We start from the raw sequence: 20,484 nt of genomic DNA, 5'->3' as shown, positions 1-20,484 counted from the left end.
CTAAAGTGCAGGTTTTTAGAAGTTGAGATGTTGCCCAACCAATTACATTCTACAGTACTTAACATTTATCTAGCGCCTGCTAGAAGATAATAGCTAGAATCTGATCGGTTGCAATGTGCAACAACTTAACTTCTAAACACCGACACTTTAGTAAATATGCCCCATTGTCTTATGTGAAACAGAACTTTTTTTTCTTCCAGGCTGCACCCACTCTATGGAATGCCCTCGCTAAAGCCTCTACACCATAAAGTATTTCCTCAAAACTTTAAGGCATCTTATCAAATTACTGAACATCCCACTTGACCTCTCAATGTTACTCTGCCCAATTACCACCTCTGTAAATAATAATAATAATAATAATAATAATAATAATAATAATAATAATAATATTTGAATGTTTTTTTCCAAGGTGAACATATTTCATTTATTTTTTTTCAGTAAAGAATGAATGAAAACAACCAGAACAGCACAATACCAGATAACTTCCATCTGTTGGCATTTTCCAGATATCCACAATTTAAATACATGATATTTACTGTCATCCTCTTGATATATTTGCTTTGTATACTTGGAAATGTGCTTGTTACTGTGATTGTATGCCTGACAACCCAGCTGCACACACCTATGTACATTTTTCTCTGTAACCTTACAGTCCTGGACATTGTATATGTCACAGCCATCTTGCCAAAGCTACTGATAATTACTATCACCGGCAACATCAATATATCTTTCTTGGGATGTTTTGTGCAAATATTTTTATATGTTTTTTGCATTGGAACAGAATTTTTCTTACTGACTTCTATGGCTTATGACCGATATGTTGCCATTTGCATGCCCTTGCACTATATTCTCATAATGAACAGAAAGACATGCTTAACATTGATGATATTCTCCTGTCAGCTTGGCACCTTTAACGCACTGATGTACCCTTTGCTAATCTCTAAGCTATCATTCGCCAATTCTCATGAAATCAACCATTTCTTCTGTCATATGAAATCAATTCTTAACCTTGCTGCCAGTGACAGCACTAACATTGGGATTCTAATAACTGTGGATGGCATTGTTTTGGGATTCTTCCCCTTTGTATTAATTCTCACATCTTATATGTACATCATAGCTACAATTGTGAAGATCCATTCATCTTCAGGGAGACTTAAGGTCTTCTCCAACTGCTCCTCTCATCTCACAGTTGTTTTATTATTTTGTTTGACATCTCTTAGTCTTAATATGAAACCAGAATCTGAACTCTCTCAAGAACAGGATAAACTGCTCTCTATGTTGTTTATTGCCATAATTCCAGCGTTAAACCCACTTGTGTACAGTTTAAGAAATAAAGAAGTCTTAAAAGCCATAGAAAGAGCTATTTACAAAAAACACATACAGTAGGGCCAAATGCAATAGGTTGTCTGTTTTGGTAAATTGTGAGTTTTGTGGTAAATTTGCATTATTTCACAACTCTCCAATATAATAGGTTGTCAGTTCAATAGAACTCGCATTTTTTCAGAGTTACTAAAATTCGCCATTATCAAAATTGCATCCAGATGTTTTCCCATTTAAAACAATGAACTCACCCAATGTAATAGAGTGCGAGTTTCAAACTGATAAAAAAAAATTACCAAAAGTCCCCAAATAATAGACGAGCTTCAGGATACCGAATTTATCCTGAGCAGGTCAAGGTAACACAGAAACATAAACATACCCATGAGATACATGCATGTTTCTGTGTGTACATATGAAAATAGTTACAAAATTTATATATATGTGCAGCCCTTCCCCAAAAGCATGACCAGCCCTGGGCTTCATAAAGCCTGTCCTGGTTCTAAAAATACAGGGACCAAAATGCGTAGGGGGCCACTGTATAGAAAGAACCAGCACAGGGCTTTGCTGAGCTGGTCCTGGTTGTGGAAAAACAGAGGACAAAACGAGTAGGGGTCCACTGTAATCTCCATAACCAGCACAGGACTCTTTCTAGTGGGGGGGTAATACCACAGCCAGGGAAAACCTTTTACCGGTTTCCACGGCCAAGGCATTACTCCTGACCACTAGTCAGCCCAGGCCAGGGATCCCTGGGGAGGTGGGGACCACCCCCAATAAAGGGGTCCTCCTCTCCAGGGCACCCCAGGCCTAGTGTGTAAAAATTTGAAGTTTAAATATTGTCTTTAGCTGTGATACTAAATGTCCCAGCAAGCCTCCCCCACATGCTGGTACTTGGAGAACCACAAGTACCAGCATGCAGGGCATTATGGGCCTGATGGTACCTGTAGTTCCACAACTAAAGAAATACTTAAAAAAACACAACACACACACCGTGTCAGTAAAAGTTTATAATAACTAGGGGTGTGCACCAGCCACTTTCGTGTTTTGTGTTTTGGTTTTGGATCTGGATCTTTCTTCGTGTTTTGGATCTGGATTGGTTTTGCCAAAACCACCCTTCCGTGTTTTGGGTTCTGGGTTTTGTGTTTTGGATCTGTATTTTTTTTTAAAAAAGCATAAAAACAGCTAAAATCACAGAATTTGTGTGTTTTTCTGCTCCTATGCTATTATTAACCTCAATAACCTTAATTTCCACTCATTTCCAGTCTATTCTGAACACCTCACACCTCACAATAGTGTTTTTATGTCCAAAAGGTTGCACCGAGGTAGCTGGATGACTATGCTAAGCGACACGAGTGGGCGGCACAAACACGTGGCCCATCTAGGAGTGACACTGCAGTGGCAGACAGGATGGCAGTTTGAAAAACTAGGCCCCAAACAGTACATAATGCAAAGAAAAAAAAGAGGTGCAAGATGGAATTGTCCTCCCACCCACCCTTATGTTGTATAAACAGGACATGCACACTTTAACAAACCAAACATTTCAGTGCCAGGGTCTGCCACACGACTGTGGCTGAAATGATTGGTTCGTTTGGGCCCCCACAAAACAAGCTGGCAATTAATCTGTCCCTGCACAAACTGGCTCTACAGAGGCAAGATGTCGTCCTCATCCTCCGATTCCTCACCCTCTTCAGTGTTGTGTACATCCTCATCCTCAGAGTATTAATTCGTCCCCGCTGGAATCCACAACCACAGGTCCCTCTGTATGTTCTGGAGGCTGGTCTCCCTGGAAGAGTTGATAATTCATTTTATGAACATCATCTTCTCCACATTTTGTGGAAGCAACCTCCTACGCCTTTTGCTGACAAGGTTCCCGGCTGCACTAAACACTCTTTCAGAATACACACTGGAGGGGGGGCAACTCAGGTAAAATAGAGCCAGTTTGTACAGGGACCTCCAAATTGCTTCTTTTACCTGCCAGTACAGGTACGGACTGTCTGACATGCCTACTTGGATGCTGTCACCGATGTAATCATTTAACAGACAGACGCACGCTTGTCGCTGCTGCTTTAAGGATGCAGGTGCGGCTACAGCCCACACATTTCACAAAGACAGAAAAAAAAAGAAGAATATTTTTATTGTTTGTGGAGCGCACTTTGAGAGTGTCACCACCCTTTAACAGACAGATGCACGCTTGTCGCTGCTGCTTTAAGGATGCAGGTGTGGCTACAGCCCACACATTTCACAAAGACAGAAAAAAAAATAAGAATTTTTTTATTGTTTGTGGAGCGCACTTTGAGGGTTACACCACCCTTTAACAGACAGACGCACGCTTGTCGCTGCTGCTTTAAGGATGCAAGTGCGGCTACAGCCCACACATTTCACAAAGACAGAAAAAAAATAAGAATTTTTTTATTGTTTGTGGAGCGCACTTTGAGGGTTACACCACCCTTTAACAGACAGACGCACGCTTGTCGCTGCTGCTTTAAGGATGCAGGTGCAGCTACAGCCCACACATTTCACAAAGACAGAAAAAAAAATAAGAATTTTTCATTGTTTGTGGAGCGCACTTTGAGGGTTACACCACCCTTTAACAGACAGACGCACGCTTGTCGCTGCTGCTTTGAGGACAGTATCATATGCAGTGACAGTAGACTTGTCAGAAATTGTTGGCACGTCCTTCAGTCCGGACCAGATGTCCAAACCGGCCCTTGACTTATGACACAGGCGCACGCTTGGCGCTGCTACTGTGTTGCTGCACGTGCGGCTACATCGCACTCAAGTCACAAACACATAAAAAAAATATTTTTTATATTTTGGAGCACTTTGAGGGTTACACCACCCTTTAACAGACAGACGCACGCTTGTCGCTGCTGCTTTGAGGATGCAAGTGCGGCTACAGCCCACACAATTCACAAAGACAGAAAAAAAAAGAAGAATATTTTTATTGTTTGTGGAGCGCACTTTGAGGGTTACACCACCCTTTAACAGACAGATGCACGCTTGTCGCTGCTGCTTTGAGGATGCAGGTGGAATCTAGATGGGATTTGGAACCGGGGACACACTACCTCCATCAATTGTCTAAATCCCACTGCACTAATGGCGGATACCGGACCCACGTCTAACACCAACATAGTCAAGGCCTCAGTTATACGTTTTGCTTCAGTATGACTGCTGTCATACTTCATCCTCATCACTAGGGACTGTTGGAGGGTCAATTGTTTAGTAAAAGTGGTGGTGTTCCTACTTCCTCTCTGGGATGATGAACAACTCCCAGCAGCAGCAACAGCACTAGGAGGAAGTGGTTCTTGATCTTTCCCTATTTTATTTTTATCAGAGAAAGTTTGGTCCTCCATTTATGTTATATTGATATATACGTGCGGCTAAAGCGCACACAAACACAGAAAATATTTTTTTATTTTTGCTGGAGAGTAGTGCACTTTGTGGGTTACACCACCCTTTAAGAAATGAGCCAGCTGGCTCTTTACTTATGGGACACAGGCGCACGCTTGGCGCTGCTCCTTTGTTGATGCACAAGTCACAAACACAGAAAATATTTTTTTTTTTGGTTTGGACTGGAGTGTACTTTGGGGGTTACAGCACCCTTTAACGGTCAAGCCAGCCGGCCCTTTACTTATGACACATGCGCACGCTTGGCACTACTTTGCTGATGCACGTGCGGCTACTGCACACACAATTCACAAACACAGAAAATATTTTTTTTTTGGGTTTGGACTGGAGTGTACTTTGGGGGTTACAGCACCCTTTAACGGTCAAGCCAGCTGGCCCTTTACTTATGACACAGGCGCACGCTTGGCACTACTTTGTTGATGCACGTGCGGCTACTGCGCACACAATTCACAAACACAGAAAAAATATTATTTTTTTAGCACTTGAGGGGAGCACCCCTGATGGACAGAGCAGCCCCTGGACAACACTACAGCACCACTTTAGGACTGGGACACTGCACAGGACTTTGGAGTGGACACAGCCCCTATGGACAACTGACTGCACAACACAGTCCACCCAGCCCCTATGGACTTTGAAGTAGTGGACACAGCCCCTATTAACAACAGCAGCACAGCACAACACAGCCAGCCCCTATGGACTTTGAAGTAGTGGACACAGCCCCTATGGACAACAGCAGCACAGCACAGCACAACACTACTCTGCACTACACTACACTACACAGCCCATCCAGCCCTAACTCCCACCCTCCCTCTTCACTGTCCACAGCTGAGTGAGAAAATGGCGCCGACGCGGGTACCTTATATAGGATCCAAAACCCGCGAGACCCGGAAGGCGGGATGATGACGTTTTGCCTCGATTTCAGATCCGAGTCAGGCGGGAAAAGTCGAGACCGACTCGGATCGGCCTCGGATCGGGGGGGCTCGGGGGGGTTCGGATTTCAGAAATCCGAACCCGCTCACCCCTAGTTATAACATACATTGACACTCACACTCACTATCACACATACTCACCTAGTATCCCTCATGACATCCCCTTATCCAGAAGGATTAAATTGGGGTACCTATAATAAAAAATCCATACTCTCCTCTCCTATGCGTAGTTCAGGTCCTCTTTGTTCCTTGTAGGCACCCAGGGGGTTAAAAAAACAAACTGAAAATTCCCAAAGCCATGCTGTACAGGAGGTAAGGTATGTGTTTACACATACCTTTCCTCCGCGCGAATGACTAGGGCCCATGTGTGCCCTGCCATTATAGGAGCCGCCAGCCAATCAGCAGACATCTCTGTCGGAGCTGCTCTCTGATTGGCTGTGTGCGGTCAGACTGTCTCCTCCATAGACTTCAATGGAAATTTCTCACCATATTGAAAACATTAAAAGTAAAGTAAAAAAAAAATAAGACAAAGGATAAAGTACTTAAAATTCATTTTAAGTATATGGTATACTTACCTACTTTTTGTGATGCAATTCTCACATCACAGCAGTGTCTTCCACTGCAAAATGCTGAGAATTGCACAATCCTAGAGTTTGGGACATTAACCACTTAACTGACGTGGACGTATGCGCTGCAAATGCAGCCAGCATCTCCCCGCTGTGTTTTTGTTGAGGAAATTTGTTCTACTACAAATATGCACTACAGATCTCCTTTGACTCCCTGGACTGTCCTGCAACCTTCACAATTTGTGACCAGTTTTGCTGGAAAACTTGTCAGATAAGTGATTTAGTGGTATTCTGGTGGGTGGCAGTGGCATCACTAGGGGGGTGCTGAGGGTGTGGACCAATGCCTCTGCTCTGCTATTGTAGTGTCACCACCTCCAAAGGTGTCACGAAGCAGCAATGACACTGGGCCAGGAGTCTGGATAGGCTGGAGGTTGCCCAGAAGCTCACAGAGTGCTAGGAAAGCACTCAGTGTGATGAGAATGGGGGAAGGGAGGTGACATGGGATCATGCCCCAAAAACATCATACTGTATACTAATTTCTCTGTGACAAAAGTAGCCACCTAGCATATCTGGTGCACTGTGAGCGGCTTTGTATACAGAGATGCAGTATGTGGTAAAATAGTCACTACGCTAAATATATCGGAATATCTCAGTCATGCTGGACCACTCGCCCCATATGGTATAAAGACGCTCAGTATATGAAAACACATCTGGAGGCTTAACATTCCTTTAAGTCAAGCAAAATTCCAACTTGTAAAAAATTAATTTTCAATTTAAAATCAGCAAATTCTGAAACATCCTTCTCTATAAGAAATTATTTAAGTCTAATTTGAATTGAATTTTAATCTCAATTCATTTGAAAAAGCACATTTTATGGAAACAGAAATAAAATCTTTCAGAACTGTGTATCTAGAAACAATGTGAATATATACCTGCACACATTATATTTTCATATATAGTGATGTAAGGGAGTGTTCATATAGCCCTGTATCATTTATATCATACAGTGGATATTTTCTTGTCAGGGGTGCTGCCAAACAACAACTGAGAAATAAAGAAGCGTTGTCCTGAAAATGCTGCACTAAATTATGTAATTTAGTTTAGAAACTATAATTTAACTTTTATTGTATTTACTTTATAAAATGAACCTAAAAGGGTCCAATGGGAACAATATTTGTAATATGACCAGCAAAATATGTTAAGATTAGAAATAAAGTGTATAGATGAAAATAAAAAGTGCTCAGAATAGAAAAATTAAATTTATATTAAATCTATTGTCTTACGGTGTGTGTCATCGTCTCATTTGTGTGAATTAATTTGTATTCTGTATTTCTCATTAAACATTTACCTAGCTTAATACTTCCTATGTTTGTCCTATTGGGTAAGGAATAGATTTGGCAGAAATGACAGATGATTATTATTTATCATAAAATTCCTGCTGTAGAGTTTTATTGTTGCTCTCTGTGATGTAACAATTCTAATGTAATTTAGGGATGCAAACATTAACCTTATTGTATCGTTGCACCCAAATATGCACCTTATATTGAGTCTATGGGGTTATTCTTTACCTATGTAGAACTTAAGGTGCATATCCACTACAGACATAGATACGAGTGCACGATTACAACATGCCTGTGATGTGCCTTCACTCAGTGTAGGGACTCAGTCATTCAGTGTAGGGACATCCATCATCCCCGTACATGCTGAACCTGACGTGATCGTCAGGTTGACCAGCATGTACGGGCAATGATAGATGTCAAAAACGACCAGCGGGCACGCGCATCACTGGTCGTTTTTTACTTTAAAATGCCCGATTAGTGGACGATTTGCGGGTGATTAACAAGCGATTAAACGATAACGATATCGTTATCATTCAATCGCCCTGTTTAATCGCCTAGTGGATGTGCGGTATTAGACTGTTGGGTTATTTATTATTGAAACAAATCTATCCATTACTTTGTAATGCTGCAAAATACTTCTGTATGAATAAAGTATCTTACTGGTGTTTAAAAAAATCCTCATTCTTTAACAGCTAGACCTAGGCAGTCCTAACATATTATATTGTATTTAATTATGTTGTATTATAGTGGCTGTCATTAATCTAATAGCTGCCTTAGCACCTCGTACTATTGTCAAGTATGTCCATTCAAATTAAGGAGTTTAACAGGATGATGGCTAAGGTTTCCGAGGTGTCCTATTCTTATCTGAAACTACTACTGATTTATAGCCACAGGTTAATTGCCTTCATTAACTCTTATTTCAGATCATTCTATAGCCAGAGCCCTTAGTTCTGCTTGCAGCTTTTCGTAACATGTCAGGCTAGATAATATTAATAAATCGTGCCACTTCAGTGTAGTATATGTGCAGGGCCGCCAAGAGCCAAGGCGGGCCCTGGTAATAGGGGGTGTGGCCTAATCTCGGGAGGCGTGGCCATGCCCCCTTTCCGAAAAAAATAAAAATAAAAAAGATTTGCAGCGCCGTGAAGAGGCGCTGCGCGCCGGGGAGGGGGGCGCTCTGAGCCCCCTCAGCCCGGCGCAAAGCCAGGGGGGCGCGATCAGTGTGATCGCTCCCCCGCACAGGCATAGGAGACTGCTGCGGCTGCTGCTCAGCAGCCACGAGCAGTCTCCAACTGCAGCTCAGCACACGCTGTGTGCTGGGCTGCTGTGAGGGAGGGGGGGCAGCGTCGGGCCCGGGCCCCCGCCTGGCCCCTCAGGAAGCCCGGGCCCGGGTAATCTGTACCCGCTCCCCCCCCCTCTCGGCGCCCCTGTATATGTGACAGAAACTTTAACTCAAGGTGTTGTAAGCCGGTGAGTCTCATTAGAAGTAAGATGTTATAGATGATTTATATATCATTTAGTACAGTAATGGTTTATTCTTATACCCGGCTGAAGCATCGGCATTACCGCTTCTGTGAAATCATTTTATAACCAGAGCTCATGCTTCTGCTCCCGGCTTATGCAGCATATCAGGTTAGGTGTTTTTAACAGATCACCTTCAACTTGCAACTTCAGTATACTATCCATTTAGATGCTGTTTAATATGCATATCTTCAACTAGAGAATTTCAGCATGAGTATTAACTTGTTGGTTTCATACAGCAGCAATTTGGACATGCATTTAATTGTTTAGTCAGCCAAAAGCTTTAGGGGGTCTATTTACTAAGCAGTGTTAGGCAGTGGCGTAACTAGGGTCTGCGGAGCCCAGGGCAAGTTTCAGATTGGCGCCCCCCCCACATACATGGCAAAAATATGGGTGTGGTCACCTACCAGAAGGGGCGTGGCTACTGAATATGGGGCGTGCCAACATGACACGACACCCATATTTTGGCACATTAATTTACATTCCATGTGCACCTTACCTCTGCGGTGGTTTCTCACAACGTGGAACCTCTGAAGAAATGTATCCTCCCTGGGACGATGGCGTCTTCAGTCGGTATTCACTATTCATGTAGGTCACATTGTCCGGAAGATGCCTGTTCGTGTGGGAATAATAACAAAGTCATGATCATACAACAGTGGTTCAACCAGCCTTGTGCCTCCTGTGTAACTTCCTTTCCCCTGCGTCTCTCAGCCACACCATCAGCTCACTGCATCATCCGTCAGCCACATCATAGCCTCCCCCCTGTGTCGTCTCACAGCACACCATCATCGCCACCCTGTGTCAACTCTCAGCACACCATCATCTCCACCCTGCCTCATCTCTCAACATACCGTCACCTCCCCCCCCCTGCGTCATCTCTCAGTCAGACGAGCAGCTCCCCCCTGCGTCGTCTCTCAGTCAGGCGATCAGCTCCCTCCCTGCGTCGTCTCTCAGTCAGGCGATCAGCTCCCTCCCTGCGTCGTCTCTCAGTCAGGCGATCAGCTCCCTCCCTGCGTCGTCTCTCAGTCACACCATCATCTTCCCCCCGCGTTCTCTCTCAGCACAGACACACTGACACAGATACACACACACACTGACACATATATATACACACACACTTTATATATATATATATATATATATATACACTGACGTATACACACTGACATATATTCACAATGACACATATACACAAACACACTGACATACACACACTGACATATACACATACATACACACTGACATATGCACATACAGTACATACTGACACAAAAACACACACTCAGGGCCGTAGGGAGGGTGGTGCGGCCGGTGCCTCCGCAAAGGGTGGAATCCTCTAGCGGCACCGGCCATGAACTGCCCGACTTCGGAGAGGTCTGCAGAAAGTGACCTGCAGTGCTGTGCAGTGCACACCAGCGATGCCGGCAAAGATCCCCGCCCTCCACCCACCTCCGAGAGGAAAAGGTAAGTTCTCAGGGGGAGGAGGGGTGGGGGTGAGCAAGAGGGGCGGAAGTGCAGCACAGGGCACACTGCCGTCCTGCTATGGCACTGCACACACTGACATATACACATACACACACTGACATATATTCACACTGACACATATACACACACACTGACATATACACATACAGTACATACTGACACATATACACACACTGACACATATACACACACACTGACATATACACAAACATACACACTGACATATACACATACATACACACTTACATATACACATACAGTACATACTGACATATATACACACACTGACATATACACATACACACACTGACTTAGACACACACAGACACACACAGACAGACACACACAGACACAGACAGACACACACAGACACAGATACACACACACACAGACACAGATAGCCACACACAGACACACACTAACAGATACGCACACACAAACACTGACACAGACACATACAGACACATACACACACTGACACAGATACACACTAACACAGATACACACACTCTAACACAGATACACACACACACACACACACACACTGACACAGACGCACACAGACACACACAGACACACACTAACACAGATACGCACACACACAGACGCATACAGACACACATAGACACATACACACTAACACAGATACACACACTAACACAGATACACACACACGGTGACACAATTACACCCACGCTGACACAGATACACATACACTGACACAGATACATACATGCTGACACAGATACACAAATGCTTACACAGATACATACATGCTGACACCGATACACACGCTGACACGTATATACACACATGCTTACACAGATACATACATGCTGACAGTAACAGATACACACATGCTGACACAGATACACACATGCTGACACAGATACACACATGCTGACACAGATACACACACTGACACATATATACACATGCTGATGCATATATACACACATGCTTACACAGATACATACATGCTGTCAGTAACAGAGATACACACATGCTGACACAGATACACACATGCTGACACAGTTACACATGCTGACACATATAGATACATGCTGACACAGATACACACTTGCTGACACATGCACACACATGCTGACACAGATACATACATGCTGTCAGTAACACAGATACACACATGCTGACACAGATACACACATGCTGACACATGCACACACATGCTGACACAGATACATACATGCTGACACATATACACACATGCTGACACAGATACACACATGCTGACACAGATATACACATGCTGACACAGATACACACATGCTGACACAGATATACACACATGCTGACACATATACATACATGCTGACACATGCACACACATGCTGACACAGATACATACATGCTGACAGTAACACAGATACACACATGCTGACACAGATACACACATGCTGACACATGCACACACATGCTGACACAGATACATACATGCTGACACAGATACACACATGCTGACACAGATACACATATGCTGACACAGATACATACATGCTGACAGTAACACAGATACACACATGCTGACACATGCACACACATGCTGACACAGATACATACATGCTGACACAGATACACACATACTGAAACAGATACACACGCTGACACATATATACACACACTGATGCATATACACACATGCTGACATGCTGCTCCCCCCCCAATACTTACCAGTGGTGAAGCTGCAGAGCGCTGGGGAAGGAGAACTTTCACTACCCATGTCACCCGGCGCCGGCAGCAGCTCTCAGCCTCTCAGGATCAGCATGCTGCAGAATGCCAGGAGGACTGCCTTGGAGGGGCTGCGTGTCTCTGCTGCAGCTCCCCCTATAGTCAGCACCAGCATCTTGCTGCTCTAGTCACTCACTACACTGTATTGTGTACAGTAGTAAATTTAATCGGGGGAAGCGGGGGGCGAGCGGAGAGCGGGTGGTGCGGGTAACAATGCCCTGGCTGTGCCCCCCTCTGCTGGGCCTGCCACGTTGCCCAGGGCACAAACCCCACTCGACCCCCCCTAGTTACGCCACTGGTGTTAGGAGACAGAGTGAAAAGTGATAAGTAAGTGATAAGGTGCCAGCCAATCAGCTCCCAACTGTCATCTCACAGGCTGTGTTTGAAAAATGACAGCTGGGAGCTGATTGGGTGGCACCTTATCACTGTCTTATCACTTTTCACTCTGTCTCCGAACACTGCTTAGTAAATAGAGCCCCAAATCCTCATTCCCCTGATTAAACTTGATCCCATTCATCACTATCTGTGTCACATGTATTCTCAGATCATAGATCCCATTCTAATTGTAGTTCACAAGGCAAACATATTTTTCATATTAGAAAATAGGACAAAAACTCATTTAACATTATTTTTTTATTCACACATATTTGAGGACACACAGTGACCGTGCCGACGTGCGTTTCGCTGTGTAAGATAGCTTTGTCAAGGCTCAAGCAGACTGTATCCACTTCCTGGAATTTATATGGTATAAGGACCAATTGTTATACCAATCCTGATCATGTGATCCTAGCAACCTATCATGGTTAAGACTCATTCACTACCGTCTCCTAATCTCAGTGGCTGTTATTATTTTTGATTGGTTGAAGAGTTTACTGTGTCAATTTTTATATAATAACAAAAAATCTTAGTTTTTTAAATCAGTGTATTGATTTCATTTATATGTGTTCGAAATGTATCCTACATGATAGGTATATGTATTAATCTGTAATCCCGATATATAATACCATTATTTAGTTAAAATAAGAATGATGAAACATTATTTTTTCCCATAGAGTAAATATATAAAATAAAATACTGCATATGGATTCCATTTATTAAAATGCTGTACATAAATTAATTCATACTGATAATAACTTAATATAAATGTAATAATTAATTCTATTTTGCAATTATAAATAGAATTTACCAAGCCTTTGTGAATAGTGCCATATAGTGTACAGTGAAATATTTTATATTAATTAAATGGATTAGTGAACAACATATAGTGTGAAATTAAGTGAATAAATCAATTGATTGTGAAATTATCTATAAATTATCGTGTTTTGTGATGTCTTAATAAAATTAGCTGTGATACCTTAATAATTGTGAAGTGTGAATTAATTACAAATAACATAAATTGTAAAGATTGTGATTTGTGACTTGTGCTAAACAATTACAAAGAGTGATGTTTTTTATATGATTATTAAAGTATTTGTGGTTTTATTGTCACTAATTACACATATTAAATTTCATGTGGGTCTTTAATACATGTTTATTCCATAAAGAGTACCCTATCACAATCATTTTTACCTACTATTGGTGTGAATATAAACCTGAAATATATATACACTACCGTTCAAAAGTTTGGGGTCACCCAGACAATTTTGTGTTTTACATGAAAACTGATTTTTATTTATCAAATGAGATGCAAAATGAATAGAACATATAGTCAAGACATTGGCAATGTTGAAATTAATTACTTTTATTTGAAATAATAATTTTGTCCTTCACACTTTGCTTTCATCAAAGAATGCTCCTTTTGCAGCAATGACAGCATTGCAGACCTTTGGCATTCTAGCTGTTAATTTGTTGAGGTAATCTGAAGAAATTTCACCCCATGCTTCCTGAAGCACCTCCAACAAGTTGGATTGGCTTGGTGGGCACTTCTTGAATACCATACGGTCAAGCTGCTCCCACAACAGCTCAATGGGGTTGAGATCTGGTGACTGTGCTGGCCACTCCATTACAGACAGAATACCAGCTGCCTACTTCTTCTCTGTATATATTTTGCATTATTTGGAGGTGTGCTTTGGGTCATTGTTCAATGTTAAGGAGGAAATTGGCTCCAATCAAGTGCTGTCCACAGGGTATGGCATGGCATTGCAAAATGGAGTGATAGCCATCCTTATTCAAAATCCCTTTTACCTTGAACAAATCTCCCACTTTACCAGCACCAAAACAGCACCAGACCATCACATTATCTTCACCATGCTTACAGATGGTGTCAGGCACTCTTCCAGCATCTTTTCACTTGTTCTGCATCTCACAATGGTCTGTGTGATCCAAACACCTCAAACTTCGACTTGTCTGTCCATAACACTTTTTTCCAATCTTCCTCTGTCCAATGTCTGTGTTATTTTGCCCATATTAATCTTTTTCTTTTATTGGCCAGTCTCAGATATGGCTTTTTCTTTGCCACTCTGCCTAGAAGGCCAGCAGCCCGGAGTCACCTCTTCACTGTAGACAATGACACTGGCATTTTGCAGGTACCATTTAATGAAGCTGCCAGTTGAGGACTTGTGAGGCATCTATTTCTCAAACTAGAGACTCTAATGTACTTGTCTTCTTGAACAGTTGTGCACCGGGGCCTCCCACTTCTCTTTCTACTCAGGTTAGAGCCTGTTTGTGCTGTTCTCTGAAGGGGTAGTACACACCATTATAGGAAATGTTCAGTTTCTTGGCAATTTCTCACATGGAATAGCCTTCATTTCTAAGAACAAGAATTGACTGTCGAGTTTCACATGAAAGTTCTCTTTTTCTGGCCATTTGGAGAGCATAATCGAACCCACAAATGTGATGCTCCAAATACTCAACTAGCTCAAAGAAAGGCCAGTTTAATAGCTTCTCTAACGAGCAGACCCGTTTTCAGCTGTGCTAACATAATTGCACAAGGGTTTTCAAGGGTTTTCTAATCATCCATTAGTCTTCTAACGTGCATAGCAAACACAATGTACCATTAGAACACTGGAGTAATGGTTGCTGGAAATGGACCTCTATACACCTATGTAGATATTTATTTAAAAATCAAACATTTGCAGCTAGTATAGTCATTTACCACATTATCAATATATAGAGTGTATTTCTAATTAATTTAATGTTATGTTCATTGAGAAAACAGTGCTTTTCTTTCTAAAATAAGGAAATTTCTAAGTGACCCCAAACTTTTGAATGGTAGTGTGTGTATATATATATATAGATATATATATATATATATATAGATATATATATATCAAAATAAGCAGCAGTAGCTTGCGGCACTCAGTTAATCAAGAATGACACGGACACACTGTAAGTCTAGTCAATGTTTCAATTGTTTTCAAAGAATTTTCATCAGGACAATTCTTTGAAAAGAATTGAAATGTTGACTAGACTTACGGAGTGCCCATGTCATTCTTGATTAACTGTTTGAGTGCCGCCTGCTACTGCTGCTTATTTTGATATTCTAAACTGGGGAGGGCACCTCCAATTACTGAGATTATAGGTGCTAGTGCCGAGTATCTGGACTGATTTATATATATATATATATATATATATATATATGCACACACATACACCTCACAGCAATACCCCACCACTATTTGAATATTTATTAGTAATATAAATATTGGTTTCCAGTATATATACACATATTATATATATATATATATATATATATATATTCTTTCAGTGGAAAATATACTATTACAATTATTATTTCCCATTAATGATGTAAATTGATATTCAATTCCAACAAATAATTTTATTGAGATATACTGTACAGTTCCAACTGTAAGAGACAGGGGGAGAGGAAAATGTTAGATGAGTCTAATACTCAAGTGAAACAATGAGTCAGGGATAAATAAATTCCATATATTCAACAATATTTTTTATATTAAAGTATATTATATATCCATAAGAATGATTCTAAATCCAAAAATCAGGGGTTAAGGGGAATGATAATATTAAATAAGTCGAATACATGATTAAAGTGATGAAACAAGAATAAATGGATTCCACATATTCATTTACATCAGTAAAATTATTCCTGCTTCTTTGCTCACAGAAATGGTGTATATGTGTTTCCTTCATTGAGACCATTCGGATAAAGGCTATTCATTAAAAAATTATTTTAATTTCCAACTTGAGAAGTTCTTGGTCCAGATCTCCACCGCAAATTCCCAGATGAATTTGTCTGATTCCAAATGCCTTCAGGCCTTTAGGGTCACCTTTGTGGAATTGAAGAAAATGCCTTGCCACAGATGTTATAGTTTTGAACTTGGCTATATCCTGAGTAGCATTATGAATAGTTCCATTGTGCTCTAAGATCCGTACATTCAGTGGTCTGGAGGTTTTTCCAATGTACACTTTACCACATGGACATTCCAAATGGTAAACGGTTCCAAAAGTAGTACAATTAATATATCTTTGGATGATCCATTTCTTGTTATACTGTACCTGTCATATAATTCTTGTGTGGGAACCATATACTGACAGTCTCTACATTTCCCACAGCTATAGGATCCTTTCTTGAAAGATGTAAGATGACTGTGTACTAATTTATCTTTGAGAATACTTGAACGCCTCCAGCTAGTTTGTACCCTTGATGGTAAGATTTTTGACATATCAGTATCTGTTTGCAAAATTGGCCAAAATCTCTTCTGTAAGATATTGTTGATTTGCCAATGGGCATTAAATGTTTCTACAAATCTTACAGGTGATTCTTGCAATTTTTTAATTTTAGGTTTCAACAGAGAATCTTGGGAATAGTTCTTAATATCCTTAGTTGTTTTCTTAATCAATCGATGGCTGTAGCCTCTATTTCTCAATCTTTCACAAGTTTGTTTCTCTCTTGTTATGTACACTTCTGGTTTTGAGCAATTTTGGTTAGTATGTAGTAGCTCTCCTTTCAGGATTGCCCGTATAGTAGATGGCAGATGAGAACTATCGGCTTGTAAGATGCTATTAATAGCCGTTATCTTCCTGTAATTATCTGTGGTGATCTGTCCATAATCTTCAATGTTAATAGTAAGGTCCAAAAATGTAATTTCTTTTTGATTCATAGTATGGGTCAGTCTCAGGTTTAAGTCATTTGTGTTGAGGATCGAGATGGATTCTTCCATTTCCTCATTTAAGCCCTCCCACAGCACTAAAATGTCTTCAATGTACCATAGGTACAACAGAATATTATTTGTGATTTTATTATGAGAATCCTTAAACACTACTTCTGGCTACCACCAACCCCAGGTAGAGGTTAGCATAAGTGGGGGCACATTCTGTCCCCTTTGCTGTCCCTCTAACCTGGAGGTAGTGATGCTCATTGCATGTGATATAGTTTCTGGTCAAAACGAATTGAAGTAATGAAGCTAGGAAGTTGTTAAAATCATTCTGTGTTCCCATTGCCATAAAATATTTGGCTTCCAATATGCCTTTATCATGGTTTATACTTGTGCATAAATTCTCAACATCACATGATACAAGCCATACACCTGGGTTTACATTCAAATTTTGGAGTTTGTTTAAGTTATCCATGGTGTCTCTGGTGTAGGAAGATAATGTGAGTACATAGTTATGTAGGTGTTGATCTATGTATATACTTGCTCTCTTTGTTAAATTCCGTACACCAGAGACTGTCGGCCTTCCTGGTGGAACTTTGTAATTTTTATGTATTTTTGGAAGAAACTACAAAGTTGACATCTTGGGTTTATCTGTTTTGAGAAATTCGTCATCCTTCTTATTAATAATCCCATTTTTGAAGGCTGTTAGAATGAGGTTGTAATATTCTTTGAGATCGATTTGGGTGGGATTGAAAATCAAATGTTTATAACAATTGGTGTCACTCAGTTGTTTATTTAACTCATCAATATACATATTTCTGGACCAGAGCAAAATATTCCTTCCATTATTTTAGGGTTTTATTATGATATCTTGCCACTCTGAGATCTGTTGTAATACCTCTCTCTCCCTTTTGGTTAAATTATCCATATAAGGTTTGTTCTCTAAGAACAATTCATCCAAGTCTCTGGAAACTAGATCTTGATAGACTTTCACTGGGGGACAGATCTTAATGTCTGGAGTAAAGGTGGATTTCTCCTTGATTTTAGTTCTATCAAAAGGTTCTTAAGTGTCATCACTGGATATTTCATTTTCTTGTTCTAAATCTTCTAATATTTGTATAGCTAAATGCTCTTCAGATGTCAAATGGTCAGTATTTGTTCTGTAACAGAAGGTTTATTGATAACTTTGGAGGCATGGTTTTTCTTACATGCCTGTAATCATGGTTTACTTCCATAGGTCAGTACAACGTGGTTATCCTTTTTTGGTTTATTAGATTTATAATTTTTTTTGTTTTTCCCTACCTGGATTGTCTAACTTTTTTCTGCTCCTAAATTAATAACTAATCTCCATTCGGTAACATAACATCTTAGTATCTATTGTGTGAGGAGAAATTAGACTAAAGTGACAGCCTCGCAGCTGTTTGCTTGCTTAGTATGGCACTTACAGCCTCATGGGGGGCACTTTAGTTGGAGAATGTCGGTTGTCACAACTAAACACTCAGATGAAGTCATGAAAACCGGCATTCTCCAACTTCCCGACAAATTGAACAGCGCACCGAATTGATAACACCGGGAGCTTGCTCCTCAGGCTATTTAGCATTGTGTTGACTTGAATTCCCCCCATAGAGATAAATAATAATATTTTGGCAATTGGACAATAATTTATATAAGTAGTGAGAAATCTGGAATAAGACTTTCCTTATTTTCTGTGACTCAGTCTTGGCATGTTGGCCTCTGACTGATTGTTTAAGACATTTATTGCGCCATTGTAATGGGTGGATCATACTGGGAGTTGCTTGTAATTATGTTTGTAGCCTTATTTATTAGTGAATTGTAGGCTGGCAGGCCATTTGGCTGGCATAGTGTGTAAATCCTTGGAGGTAAATTTCCTAAGAATCATGTCTGGTTGAGATGTCAATCATGGGTGTGTTTGGCCATTTTTAAATTTACTAAATTCAAACTTGGGTGAGAAAACATGAAACTCTTTGCAAAACACCCGGGAAAACACAAATAGGAATAAATAAACCATCGGCCAAACTCGCAGGTACTTTCTATAGACAGGAATAAACCACAGGAATTTACCAAGAATTATGATTATAATAAAGTGTGTCATTTTCGCAAACTCAGTCCACAATAGAAGTTTTAAACAGGCTACCTCCTGAGCTGCGTGCTTAGCAGAAACAAACACAGATCAGTGATCCATGTATGTTTTTGCCTATAAATAACAAAAAAAGGGTTACATTTAAAAAATAAATGATGTGGGGACAGTAACATATGTGCAGGCTGCATGAATATTTTGTGTTAAAAAATGTTTTTTAAAAATAAATAAAAACTGATGTGGGGATCCCCTCAAAAGAATAACCAGCCCAAGGCTTTGTAAGCCAGTTCTGGTTCTAGAAATATGGGGGACAAAATGTGTAGGGTTCCCTCGTAATTTATGAACCAGCACTGTGCTCTGTTAGCTGGTCCTGGTTTTAAAAAGAAGGGGGAAAAATTGCATGAGGATCCCCATAATTGTAAATCCAGCACCGGGCTCAAACTAGTGGAGTGTAATGCCACAGCCAGGGGACCCTTAAACCAGATCCCCTTGCCAAGCATTAACACCCCAAACTAGTCAGCCCAGGCCAGGGATCCCATGGGAGGTGAGGAGCCCCCCCAATAAAGTGCCCCCCATCTCCTAAGCAAAACTGAGGCCTGGACTGAAGCCCAAGCTCTTCCCCGCTCCCCAGGCTGTGGTTTTATTTTACTATTTTTCATAGCGGGAGTACCGGTGTCGGCAGCCTGCTAGCTCTTGTAATTCCACAAGTGCCAAGGGGCAGGCATTTTGGCATGTGTAGTCCCACTGTAAAAAACAAAAGTATACATTTATGATTATCACTATTACCCCTGCACCCAAGGGGTCCAGGGAAGGAGAACAATCTACTTTATCAGCCATCCCTGCCTCTGAAGATCTACTTTTATCCAACATAGTGAGCTATGCAAGTGCACTGTTGAATGCAGATTCCTGATTATTGGGACTCTGTGCGTGTGCAGCACCCATTCTGTGAGTGTGCAGAATGGGTCCTGCTAAGATGCACACAAGCCCTTGAATGCCTCTGCT

General features: G+C 41.0%; 1 protein-coding gene across 1 annotated transcript; it reads left to right on the top strand.

Moving 5' to 3' along the window:
- Positions 1–444: 444 nt before the first annotated feature.
- Positions 445–1,386, top strand: LOC148509334 (olfactory receptor 5V1-like). The gene has a single exon (XM_088443458.1). It carries the CDS (start codon positions 445–447, stop codon positions 1,384–1,386), a length of 942 nt encoding a protein of 313 aa, XP_088299584.1.
- The last annotated feature ends 19,098 nt before the right edge of the window (positions 1,387–20,484 follow it).

This window comes from Taudactylus pleione, unplaced genomic scaffold, assembly GCF_031769625.1.
Source record: "Taudactylus pleione unplaced genomic scaffold, aTauple2 ptg000329l, whole genome shotgun sequence".
Classification (NCBI taxonomy): domain Eukaryota; kingdom Metazoa; phylum Chordata; class Amphibia; order Anura; family Myobatrachidae; genus Taudactylus; species Taudactylus pleione.
Note: the sequence above shows the minus strand (reverse complement) of the source record. Positions and strands in the feature narration are given on the sequence as shown.

Excerpts from the sequence above, each read along its gene's own strand:
- LOC148509334 (XM_088443458.1), top strand. The coding sequence starts at position 445 with ATGAATGAAAACAACCAGAACAGCACAATACCAGATAACTTCCATCTG.